Source organism: Ranitomeya imitator, chromosome 2 (assembly GCF_032444005.1).
Source record: "Ranitomeya imitator isolate aRanImi1 chromosome 2, aRanImi1.pri, whole genome shotgun sequence".
Classification (NCBI taxonomy): domain Eukaryota; kingdom Metazoa; phylum Chordata; class Amphibia; order Anura; family Dendrobatidae; genus Ranitomeya; species Ranitomeya imitator.
Genome location: NC_091283.1, coordinates 37,090,193 through 37,103,770, shown reverse-complemented (window position 1 = coordinate 37,103,770; position 13,578 = coordinate 37,090,193). Strand labels below are relative to the sequence as shown.

Here is a 13,578-nt window from a genome sequence, read left to right as displayed (position 1 = left end):
ATGCTTCCCTCTGCCGACAAGCTTCTTGGAGATGGAAATGTCATTCTCCAGCAGGACTTGGCCCCTGTCCACACTGCCAAAAGTACCAATACCTGGTTTACACACAACAGTATCACTGGGCTTGATGAGCAGAAAACTCGCCTGACCTTAATCCCATAGAGAATCTATGGAGTATTGTCAAGAGGAAGATGAGAGACACCAGACCCAACAATGCAGACGAGCTGAAGGCTGCTATCAAAGCAACCTGGGCTTCCATAACCCCTCAGCAGTGCCACAGGCTGATCGCCTCCAGGCCACGCCGCATTGATGCAGTAATTGATGCATAAGGAGCCCTGACCAAGTACTGACTGCATTTACTGAACATACATTTCAGATTTTAAAATCATTTTTCAAGCTGGTGTTATAAAGTATTCTAATTTACTGAGATAATGACTGTTGGGTTTTCATTGTTGGGATTTCATTGGCTGTAATCCATAATCATCAACATTAACAGAAATAAACATGTGAAATAGATGACTCTGTTTGTAATGACGCTATATAATATATGAGTTTCACTTTTTGTATTGAAGAACTGAAATAAATAAAGTTTTTGATGATATTCTAATTTAGTGAGAAGCACCTGTAGATAGATAGATCATAGATAGATAGAGATAGATAGATGTCAGATAATAAAGATAGATAGATAGATGACAGATAATAAAGATAGAGAGATAATAGATAATAGATAGATAGATAGATAGATAGATAGATAGATAGATAGATAGATAGATAGATAATAGATAGATGATAGATAGATGATAGATAGATTGATAGAATAGATAGATAATAGATAGATAGATGATAGATAGATAATAGATAGATAGATAGACAGATAGATAGATAGATAATAGATAGATGATAGATAGATGATAGATAGATTGATAGAATAGATAGATAATAGATAGATAGATGATAGAGAGATAATAGATAGATAGATAGATGATAGATAGATAATAGATAGATAATAGATACATATATAGATGATAGATAATAGATAGATAGATAGATAGATAGATAGATGATAGATAGATAGAGAGATAGATAGATAGATAGATAGGTAATAGATAGATAGATAATAGATATATAGATAATAGATAGATAGATAATAGATAGATAGATAGATAGATAAATAGATGATAGAGAGATAATAGATATATAGATAGATAGATAGATAGATAGATAGATAGGTAATAGATAGATAGATAGATAGATAGATAGATAGATAGATAAATAGATGATAGAGAGATAATAGATATATAGATAGATAGATAGATACATAGATAGATAGATAGATAGATAGGTAATAGATAGATAGATAGATAGATAAATAGATGATAGAGAGATAATAGATATATAGCTAGATAGATAGATAGATAGATAGATAGATACATAGATGATAGATAGGTAATAGATAGATAGATAGATAGATAGATAGATAGATAATAGATAATAGATAGATAGATAGATAGATAGATAGATAGATAGATAGATAGATACATAGATGATAGAGAGATAATAGATACATATATAGATGATAGATAATAGATAGATGATAGATAGATAGATAGATAGATAGATAGATAGATAGATAGATAATAGATAGATAGATAGATAGATAGATAGATAGATAGATAGATAGATAGATAGATGATAGAGAGATAATAGATACATATATAGATGATAGATAATAGATAGATGATAGAAAGATAGATAGATAATAGATGATAGATAGATAGATAATAGATGATAGATAGATAGATAGATAGATAGATAGATAGATAGATAGATAGATAGATAGATAGATGTGGGATAGATAGATAGATAGATAGATAGATAGATAGATAGATAGATAGATAATAGATGATAGATAGATAGATAGATGTGGGATAGATAGATAGATAGATGATAGATAGATAATAGATGATAGATAGATAGATAGATAATAGATGATAGATAGATAGATAGATAGATAGATAGATAGATAGATAGATAGATAGATCATCAAAATCACAGAGAGAAAGCACTGGGCCTGTATGTGTGTTAGTAATAGGCTGTAAACCAGATGCTCTGCATTGCCTGTGTGAATAACGCCACATACAGAATATTATCTCTTATCTTTTTGCGCACTAATGCCAAACAGCCAACACTGGATTGAAAGTGGTTGTTTCATCGGTATTTTTTGCAGCTGTGTTTTTGCCATCATTAATCGTGTCCGATGCGCCCTGCTGGTGCATTTGTTTGGAGGCTTCAGCAGGTCATCATCTCTGCTTTTTTTTTCTCTGTGATTGTTTTCAATTTTCTGGAGGACCTCACAATAATTCTGCTCTCATGTTACACCTCTTCTCGTTTTTTTCGGTCATTCTTTGATGTTACTGAACCCTCCATCCATTGCAGCAGGCGGGATACCATTCGTTTTAATGAAGCCCGTTCCTTTTTGATACTCTCTTACTCTCTCATGGACACAAGGATGGAGCTCAGTAATGTGAAGAGTTTTCTGACAATGTAGCCACTGTGATGAAGTGCTGCTATTAGACGACTTGTCAATACTAATGGAAATGTCTACTTTTTAGTTCCATTTGTCAACAGATTGAATATTCAGTGCAAAATAGGTTTTCATATTTTTTTATCCATTTTTCTGATATCAGAACACTAAATCTTCCCAAAATAATGCTTTATAATTCTGGCCACTAGGGGGAGACAACTGCATACACGTTATACATTGCACTCAATATTGGACCTGTATGCGGTGAGCTCCTAGCTCCCCCTAGTGGCCAAGGTTTTAGTTATTACGATGGTTCTAGGGAATTTAGAGCTCCTAGCATAAGAAATATGTGACTCTGACCGGTATGGTATGGATACACAATAAAGGACCTAAAAAATTCCTAAAAACTACAAGGTGTGTCAAAGGTAGAATGTTCTTTAACTGGTTCCTGAGCAGACTATTTTCCCCTGTTAATAATGCATTTGAATGTAATAAAGGTTTTCCTCGTTTGGTTATTTAGATAACTTTTGCATTTTTTTCGTGACACATGAGACTTTGTTTTTTCACCAATTTTCTACTAGTCCCATTGTGCCCCTCTAAAATCATAAAGGACCTTCAGGAGTCATTAAAAAAAAAAACACTTTTTTCATCCCCAGATATCAGGTAAAGGGAAAAGGGTAAATGCCACCAACCTCTGCTAAGCAGGCGCAGCTGTTCTGTCTCCGCAGTGTCCGGCATGAAGTGAACGGAGCAGTCGCCAGAGTTATAAAATGCAGCCGCCAGCTGGCCGGACTTCCATAATACACTCAGGTATATCTGCAGTACAGACGTAGTGTCCAATATTAGTACCATTCACAATGGCAGCAGAGCTAATAAGGAATTAAAAAAAAATATTTGCTACTTCTGGTCAATGTTTGACTTTCTTGAATGACAACAAAACGTTTTCCATTATCAGGGAGGAGACACGTAATTTCAGCACAACTGGGGTTAAAATGACCAAATCTGTCACCAACATTGCTGCCGGGGTTGGTGACAGATCAGCGCTGACAGCTGAGGTGAGGAACATTATCCGATGACAATGGCGCCTCTCCAGAGCGGGATGGATAAGGCAGCAAGGGAACAATCCGTTATTGAAGTTGATGTATTGGACGTAGGAAAAAATGTACGAGTACAAGACAACGTGGTCACATCATCTGCAAAACGGCAGGTCTTATGGGTCGCCACTGGTATATGATGGGTCTTATGGGTCGCCACTGGTATATGATGGGTCTTATGGGTCGCCACTGGTATATGATGGGTCTTGTAGGGTGTTCCTGGTATATGACGGGTTTATGGGTCGCCCCTGGAATATGACGGGTCTTGTAGGGTGTTCCTGGTATATGGTGGGTCTTGTGGGTTATCCCTGGTATATGGCAGGTCTTGTAGGGTGTTCCTGGTATATGTCGGGTCTTGTAGGGCGTTCCTGGTATATGGCGGGTCTTGTGGGTAGCCCCTAGTATATGACGGGTCTTGAAGGTCGCCCCTGGTATATGACGGGTCTTGTGGGTTGTCCCTGGTATATGGCAGGTCTTGTAGGGTGTTCCTGGTATACAGCGGGTCTTGTGGGTCGCCCCTGGTATATGATGGGTCTTGTGGGTTGCCCCTGGTATATGACGGGTCTTGTGGGTTGCCCCTGGTATATGACGGGCCTTGTGGGTTGCCCATGGTATATGACGGATCTTGTGGGTTGCCCCTGGTATATGACGGGTCTTGTGGGTTGCCCCTGGTATATGGCGAGTCTTGTAGGGTGTTCCTGGTATACAGCAGGTCTTGTTGGTTGCCACTGGTATATGGCGGGTCTTGTAGGGTGTTCCTGGTATATGGCGGGTCTTGTGGGTCGCCCCTGGTATATGACGGGTCTTGTGGGTTGCACCTGGTATATGACGGGTCTTGTGGGTTGTCCCTGGTATATGGCGAGTCTTATTGGTCATCCCTGGTATACAGCAGGTCTTGTGAAGTGTTCTCAGTTTATGGCAGGCCATTTGGGGTGTTTGCAGTATGCAAGAGGTTTTATGGGGTGTCCCCTGTATATGGTAAGTCTTGTAGGGTGTTCCCGGTATACAGCACGTCTTGTGAGGGTGTTCCTAGTATACAGCAGTTCTTCTAGGGTGTCCCCAGTATGCCGCAGGTCTTACAGGGAGTTCCCAGTATATGGCAGGTCTTTTGGGGTGTTTCCTGTATACAGCAGGTCTTGCGGGATGCTCCCGGTATACGAAGGGTCTTTTAGGGTGTTCCCGGTAGATGCCAGGTCTTTTGGGGTGTTTCTGTTATATGGCAGGTCGTGTGGGGTGTTTCTGGTATACTTCATGTCTTATGGGGTGTTCCCGGTATACCTCGGGTCTTGTGGGGTGTTCCCGGTATACCTCAGGTCTTGTGGGGTGTTCCCGTATACCTCAGGTCTTGTGGGGTGTTCCCGGTATACCTCAGGTCTTGTGGGGTGTTCCCATTATACATCAGGTCTTGTGGGGTGTTTCTGGTATACGGCAGGTCTTGTGGGGTGTTCCCGGTATGCCTCAGGTCTTGTGGGGTGTTCCCAATATATATCAGGCCTTGTGGGGTGTTTCGGGTATACCTCAGGTCTTGTGGGGTGTTATCGGTATACCTCAGGTCTTGTGGGGTGTTATCGGTATACCTCAGGTCTTGTGGGGTGTTCCCGGTATGCCTCAGGTCTTGTGGGGTGTTCCCAATATATATCAGGCCTTGTGGGGTGTTTCGGGTATACCTCAGGTCTTGTGGGGTGTTATCGGTATACCTCAGGTCTTGTGGGGTGTTCCCGGTATACCTCAGGTCTTATGGGGAGTTCCCGGTATACCTCAGGTCTTGTTGGGTGTTCTCGGTATACCTCAGGTCTTGTGGGGTGTTCCCGGTATACCTCAGGTCTTGTCGGGTGTTCCCGGTATACCTCGGGTCTTGTCAGGTGTTCCCGGTATACCTCGGGTCTTGTCGGGTGTTCCCGGTATAACTCGGGTCTTGTCGGGTGTTCCCGGTATACCTCAGGTCTTGTCGGGTGTTCCCGGTATACCTCAGGTCTTGTGGGGTGTTCCCGGTATACCTCAGGTCTTGTGGGGTGTTCCCGGTATACCTCAGGTCTTGTGGGGTGTTCCTGATAAACCTCAGGTCTTGTGGGGTGTTCCTGATATATATCAGATCTTGTGGGGTGTTCCCATTATACATCAGGTCTTGTGGGGTGTTTCTGATATGCGGCAGGTCTTGTGGGGTGTTTCTGGTATGCGGCAGGTCTTGTGGGGTGTTTCTGGTATGCGGCAGATCTTGTGGGGTGTTTCTGGTATACGGCAGGTCTTGTGGGGTGTTTCTGATATGCGGCAGGTCTTGTGGGGTGTTTCTGGTATACGGCAGGTCTTGTGGGGTGTTTCTGGTATACGGCAGATCTTGTGGGGTGTTTCTGGTATGCGGCAGGTCTTGTGGGGTGTTTCTGGTATACGGCAGGTCTTGTGGGGTGTTTCTGGTATACGGCAGGTCTTGTGGGGTGTTTCTGGTATATGGCAGGTCTTTTGGGGTGTTTCTGGTATGCGGCAGGTCTGGTGGGGTGTTTCTGGTATACGGCAGGTCTTTTGGGGTGTTTCTGGTATACGGCGGGTCTTGTGGGGTGTTTCTGGTATATGGCGGGTCTTGTAGGGTGTTTCTGGTATACGGCAGGTCTTGTGGGGTGTTTCTAGTATGCGGCAGGTCTTGTGGGGTGTTTCTGGTATACGGCAGGTCTTGTGGGGTGTTTCTGGTATACGGCAGGTCTTGTGGGGTGTTTCTGGTATACGGCAGGTCTTGTGGGGTGTTTCTGGTATGCGGCAGGTCTTGTGGGGTGTTTCTGGTATACGGCAGGTCTTGTGGGGTGTTTCTGGTATGCGGCAGGTCTTGTGGGGTGTTTCTGGTATATGGCGGGTCTTGTAGGGTGTTTCTGGTATACGGCAGGTCTTTTGGGGTGTTTCTAGTATGCGGCAGGTCTTGTGGGGTGTTTCTGGTATACGGCAGGTCTTGTGGGGTGTTTCTAGTATGCGGCAGGTCTTGTGGGGTGTTTCTGGTATACGGCAGGTCTTGTGGGGTGTTTCTGGTATACGGCAGGTCTTGTGGGGTGTTTCTGGTATACGGCAGGTCTTGTGGGGTGTTTCTGGTATGCGGCAGGTCTTGTGGGGTGTTTCTGGTATGCGGCAGGTCTTGTGGGGTGTTTCTGGTATACGGCAGGTCTTGTGGGGTGTTTCTGGTATGCGGCAGGTCTTGTGGGGTGTTTCTGGTATACGGCAGGTCTTGTGGGGTGTTTCTGGTATGCGGCAGGTCTTGTGGGGTGTTTCTGGTATGCGGCAGGTCTTGTGGGGTGTTTCTGGTATACGGCAGGTCTTGTGGGGTGTTTCTGGTATACGGCAGGTCTTGTGGGGTGTTTCTGGTATATGGCAGGTCTTTTGGGGTGTTTCTGGTATGCGGCAGGTCTGGTGGGGTGTTTCTGGTATACGGCAGGTCTTTTGGGGTGTTTCTGGTATACGGCAGGTCTTGTGGGGTGTTTCTGGTATATGGCGGGTCTTGTAGGGTGTTTCTGGTATACGGCAGGTCTTGTGGGGTGTTTCTAGTATGCGGCAGGTCTTGTGGGGTGTTTCTGGTATACGGCAGGTCTTGTGGGGTGTTTCTGGTATACGGCAGGTCTTGTGGGGTGTTTCTGGTATGCGGCAGGTCTTGTGGGGTGTTTCTGGTATGCGGCAGGTCTTGTGGGGTGTTTCTGGTATACGGCAGGTCTTGTGGGGTGTTTCTGGTATACGGCAGGTCTTGTGGGGTGTTTCTGGTATGCGGCAGGTCTTGTGGGGTGTTTCTGCTATACGGCAGGCCTTGTGGCATGTTTCCAGTACACGGAATGTCTTTTAAATTGTTCTCTATATGTAGAAGCTAGCATCTACCAATAGTGAGCCAAGGAAGGATAACGAGTGAACTGGTGATAGGGTCATGGGCGCCCTAGGGAGTGAAGGCCAGCCCGTCCGGTCTGATCCCGCACTCATATTCCCTTCTATTTCTCCCCTCTGTGGTAATATACTAAATGTATATGAGGAAGAAGTAGGGAAGTCAGTATGATTTCAGGATCAGACTACTCAGGATTTGTTTGTTGTCTGTTACCATGGAGATACATAGCTCTGCCTAGCAGATGTAGACCCAAAATGGTGATAGAGTATTTGAGATCGACTGTTTGCAAAGTTGCTTCTTTTTCATTGCAGATGTGCTGGAACAAAGGTGTCCACTGTCATTAATACCGAACCTACTTTTTTGAAATCACTTAAAGGGGTTGTCCCATAAACAATCAGGATAGCTGACCCCTTTATGATCACTGTGGTCTGGTGGCTGAGAACCCCATAGTTCTTGACAGGAGCCGGGGGGAACCCAAAGTATCTGTGACAATGGAGTAGTAGTGTGCATGTGGCCATCATTCATATAGACAGTGAATGGAGCGGTGGTCTCCCATGCTCAACACCACCATAGAAACATTGTGTGGCTTGTCAAATGCAATATCTACTTTCTTAAGAGCTTAAATGAATGCAGTTCTGGGGGAGGACATATATGTATGTGGATGCTTAGATCTATAGAAAAAAAAGGGGGTCTCTACTCCCCTCCCCATGTCCAGTACTGAGTCTATTCTGTTGTTCCATCAACTCAGCTGTGGGACCTGGGAAGGGTGAGTAAAGCACAGTTTGCTTGTTTTTTATATTAAACTGCACCCAGGGGACATGGGTTTTTCCGAACTGGAAAACTCCTTTAAGTTCCTCCTACGATATATAAATAATGACCTCCGCTGGTGGTTCCTCTTCTTCTTGAGAATCGTCAATTATAACGTTTGTCATCGTCTGCAAGTGATTCATTGGAGATTATCCGCAGCCTGAAAAAAATAAAAGTATGTTATTTTTAAATTATTAATCAATGATCTAATATTAATGAATTAAGCAAAGATTGTTGAAAATTGAATATTAAGCTCCCCATACACATTAGATGAAAGTTGATCCGACCTGATGTGTGTGGGGGACGACGGCCTCCTGATTCTCCTGGAGAATTTCAATGCCCGACCCTTTTCTTTTTACAGGGGAGATAAGCCGCTGCCAGAGGGGCCGAGCTGAGGTATGGCAGAGTCAGGAGAAATAGCGGTCGGCTGATTGAACGTTTCGCCGACAGCTATCTCAGGTGTATGGCTAGCTTTGCTCACATCCCCTTTGCTGGTACTGCACCTTTTTTTATCCTTTGTGAACACACCCTTAAAGGGGATGTTCCAACTTATCAAGTTATCATCTATCCACAGGAGAGATGCAGATCATTGGGGGTCACACCGCTGAGACCCTCCACTGAGCTTTAGTTCCCAGTTTAAATTAAGCCATTTACTGTCATACACAATATCCCCATGTGCCAGGTTCGCGGGAGCAGTGGGACCCCCAGAGATCAGTATGTTGTCCTTTAGAAAGGTGATAACTTGCTAAGTTGATACAACCCCTTTAAGGAATCTGGAAAGGTGGAGTCTCGCTCTAAATATCACACAGCCCCCTGAGGAAGCCCACCACGCGAAACGTGCGTCGGGGCTATAACAGGACGGACATTCTGCACTATCCCCGACACTTTATGCAAAGCATCTGACTTTGGTTAGGATCATGGGAGGGGATTTAACTCATCTTTTACATAATGTATATTGGAATTGTTGTTACCTTGTGAGCAATTAATAAAATGTTCCATATTGTTATATATATATATATATATATATATATATATGATGCCTTCTCACTTCTTAATACCGATTTTTGGGATACTTCGTTCCTTTTTTTTCATAGGCTGTCGCTCTAAATATTTCTAGCAGTCATCATATTTTTCATAAAATCCTATTAAGATACTAAATATCTAATTTTCCTGCCTACTTTTCTTACTATTAGTGTTTTACAGCGCTCATTTTGGGTGTATTGCACAGTCCCCCCAGGGGCTGCCTCACCCAGAATTAGGCAATCATTACATGGGTGTATTGTGTGCCATCCCCAAGAGATAAACCAGCGCTGGGTCCCAGCCAATAATAGCGGCACCAATAAGCAATGACGCTAAATATTCACTTTTATTTAAATTATTAAAAGCATCTATGTGGTCAATCAGATATCACGGCCCTAATTTAAGACTCGATTTAGTTAAGGCCAGTCTCACACGTGCAGATAATTCCAGTATCGGAAAAAATCGGTACCGGAATTATCCGTGTCCGTGTGCCCCTACGTTTCTGTGGCACATCAGTGTGGCACACGTGCGGCACACGTGTGCCGTCCGTGTGCCCACTGGGTACCACACGCACCGTGCTGGTTACCACACGTACCTGCATCTGGTGCTGAAGCCCCATTCATATCTTCCCTGCAGCAGCGTTTGCTGTAGAGAAGATATGAATAATTGTGTTTAAAATAAAGATCTATGTGCCAAAACCCTTCCTCCCACCCCCTGTGCGCCCGCCCGCTGTTCTGAAAATACTCACCCAGCTCGCTCCCTCGTTGGCTGGCGCTGCTTCCTGTTCTGGCCGCATCTTCTCCTGTATGCGGTCACGTGGGGCCGCTCATTTACAGTAATGAATATGCGGCTCCACCCCTATGGGAGGTGGAGCCGCATATTCATGACTGTAATCGGCGGCACCACGTGACCGCATACAGTAGAAGGTGCGGCCAGGACAGGAAGCAGCGACAGCCAACGAGGGAGCCGGGTGAGTATTTTCAGAACAGCGGGGGGGCACACAGGGGGTGGGAGGGCGGGGGGCACACAGATCTTTATTTTAAACACTATTATTCATATCTTCTCTACAGCAACGCTGCTGCAGGGAAGATATGAATCGCGATTTCAGCACCATGTGGGGGGGACAGCGCTTACAGTAGCGCTGTCTCCTGCACGGCACACGGACAACGTCCGTGTGCGGTACGTGTTTTACACGGACCCATTGACTTTAATGGGTCCGTGTAATACGTGCGCTCCCACGAACACTGACATGTCTCCGTGTTTGGCACACGGAGACACGGTCCGCAAAAAAACAATAACATCTGAACAGATGCATTGATTTTAATGCGTCTACATGTGTCAGTGTCTCCGGTACGTGAGGAAACTGTCACCTCATGTACCGGAGCCACTGACGTGTGAAACCGGCCTAAGTCTTATGTGTCTCATTGACCATATAGTTCTTTTTAATAAATTAAATAAAAGATCATTTTTAGCATTATTGCTGGTAGACACGAGAGGTGGCCGGTAACCTAGGCAACAAGCAGTAAAGTATTTTTTTAAAAATCCTTCCGCACTTGAGAATAAAGGGGATTTTTAATAAGAGGTAAATGACAAAGTTCCTTGTTATTACAAGCACTTTGCAATTTTTTTTTTAACCATTAGGGTTTTCAGGGTCAGGCAGCAATTTCGGCGGTGATGGTCTCCCTGCAGACACCATATAAATCCACATGCAGAGAGCGCCCCCTTGTGGTGGCTGGAATTCCATTACTTCTGAGGCGGCCGTTCATGAGAAATAAGATTACTAGGAGTGCAAAAAAATTTGTGAAAATCTTCCCACAAATTCCCCTCGCGTTAAATTGTGCAACATTTTCAGGGAATTTTTGGAAAAAAAAATAACTTTTGCGTTAAAAAAGTTCATTTGTTTTGCAATATGACACCACTTTTATGAAATATGAGTGGTAAACAGGTGCGGTTAGGAAGGAAAGAGGTCTTGTCTAACATGGCAGGTTCTGTCACGTAGCTAACAAAGATAATTAAAAAACAAAACAAAACACACAGACAAGAGGAGAGGAATGGAGGCGACGTCTCTCCCTGTCACACACCTTGACTAAAGATGGCGGCAGTCACATGTCGTGTCATGTGACCCAGCAGCGCTAGTTCTGTCATGAAACCTGGTTGCTAAGTGAATGCCAGTTGGTCACATGACATCTGTGGGGGGGTCACATGACTGACGCCATGTTTACTTCCATTTCGGTTGCAATGGACGCACTACACAGCAGAGAGCGGGGGGCACAGCGCTGCCTGTGAGGGGTCGGACATCGGCTCCTTCACGTACAGCTTCTGTGGTTTTCTTTTTTATTGATTCTAAAAAAAATAAAAAATATTTCATACCCTTTTTTGTTATACTTGTTTTTGGTGTCATTTTTTTATTTTGCTTTTTTTCTACTATTTTTTTATTACCACAAAAAAATGGCCAAAATAAAAAAAATATACATTTATTTTGAATACCCTATCAGTACTATGTCACAAAAATTGTCATGCGAGCACCCAGCTTGGTACAGGCAGGCGCAATGGCATCACTGCAGGCGGCACGATTTGGCGATGCCATCGCATTTGCCAATGCACAGGCTGTCTTTGTGATGGAAATGGAGCTAGTTGTATAGTCATTTTTTAAGGGATACTATGCATGTGTGGAAGGCAATGAGTGGTAACATTTCTGGGGCACAAAGAGGGCAACAATATCAAGTATGGGCACTAAGGGGGCATCTATACTGTGTGTTAGACACTAAGGGGGCATCATTACTGTGTGTTAGATACTAAGGGGGCATCGTTACTGTGTGTTAGACACTAAGGGGGCATCATTACTGTGTGTTGACACTAAGGGGGCATCAATACTGTGTGTTAGACACTAAGGGGGCATCATTACTGCGTGTTAGATACTAAGGGGGCATCGTTACTGTGTGTTAGATACTAAGGGGGCATCGTTACTGTGTGTTAGACACTAAGGGGGCATCATTAGCGTGTGTTAGACACTAAGGGGGCATCATTCCTATGTGGAACACTAAGTAGTATTATTAATGTATGGGGGCCCAATTAGTCATTGTTAGTGTGGGGCAAAAATTTTGCATCCTTACTGCCTGGGGGGCACTAGCACTGCATTGCTACTGTGTGGATTTATTGTTTGTCATACGTGAAGGGCACTATAAAACTATGTAGGATAAAAGACAAAGGCAGCACTATTTTATTTTGATACTGTACGGTCACAAGTTTGTGTAGAGGATGTCGAGGATATTGAAAAATCAAAGTTATCTGGGCAGCAAACTCTGCAGAGAAGAGTTATGACTGGAAGAAGCGGTCGTAGCGGTCTGAGCCAGGTGGAGACAAAAGGAAAAAGTAAACTGTAGTGTAATACAGGTAGGTGACCATTGTCTGGTCACTAAGTATTTATGAAAGGCAATTATTTTGGGACAAGGCTGGATAAAGGTCCATTTTGGATAAAGGTTGTAGTCCCAGTAGTGCTCATTTTCAGGGTAAGGGTACATCCATGGGACAGAGTACTGCTGAGGTGATGTATAGAAGTCAAACATTTGTCTTATATCCTGTCGACAGCTCAAGGGGATCACTATGTGCCCTTTCTTAATACCTAATGGAGCTATGATGCTTGTTTGATGTGACGTTCGCCTGACGGATGTGCCTATTAATAGCCATATATAAGGACCGGGCAGGAGACGTCAGCTGCTTGTACAGCTGCTCCGCCATGAGTGTGCCAAACGGCCACACTATAATCAGTGTTCCTGAGCACGCGCTCCTGTAATGTGAACTGGGTGAAAAATCATGGGAATCCTACTGGATTCCCAAATCTAGCAGTGAGCCAGCTGAATACTCATTGCAATCAATAACCAACTTTTCTGTCTAGAATGAACTTTCTGCAAGAGATGAGGAGGCTGGTTTAGCTAATGAGATGAGCAGCCCCCTTTAGACACTACTCGGGTCACATCCGAACAGGACCGAAAATCGGGCTAGAGAGGTTAACCAGAAAATGGTGCCCCTTGATTTAATCTTATTCTATAAAGCTAAATTCTGAACAGTTTTTTTTTAGACTGGACAAGTCCTTTAAAATGCTGCAATTCTGTAGAGAGAGCACAAAAAATGCCGCCGTACAGTACCCACATGATAGCGCCATGTGTTGTCAATACAACAGTATCAGCTATATTATCAATGCCTGGATCAAGGTGCCGCCACATCAGTGGCCCTATTAAACCGCCATATGGAACTAGCCATAAGTCAAGCGCAGTGTCTGCCTGGACATGGGA

At 44.0% G+C, this 13,578-nt stretch overlaps 1 protein-coding gene across 1 annotated transcript in view; it reads right to left on the bottom strand.

Annotated features, from left to right (window-relative positions):
- The window catches only part of MSH5 (mutS homolog 5), a 74,718-nt gene extending 66,309 nt beyond the window's left edge, over window positions 1-8,409 (bottom strand). Inside the window, exons 1-2 of the mRNA XM_069755449.1 lie at window positions 8,338-8,409; window positions 3,214-3,337 (exon numbers count right to left, since the gene is read on the bottom strand). Of these exons, the coding sequence (XP_069611550.1) occupies window positions 3,214-3,337; window positions 8,338-8,409 (196 nt within the window). The remainder of the gene's footprint in view (window positions 1-3,213; window positions 3,338-8,337) is intronic.
- Window positions 8,410-13,578: the final 5,169 nt, after the last annotated feature.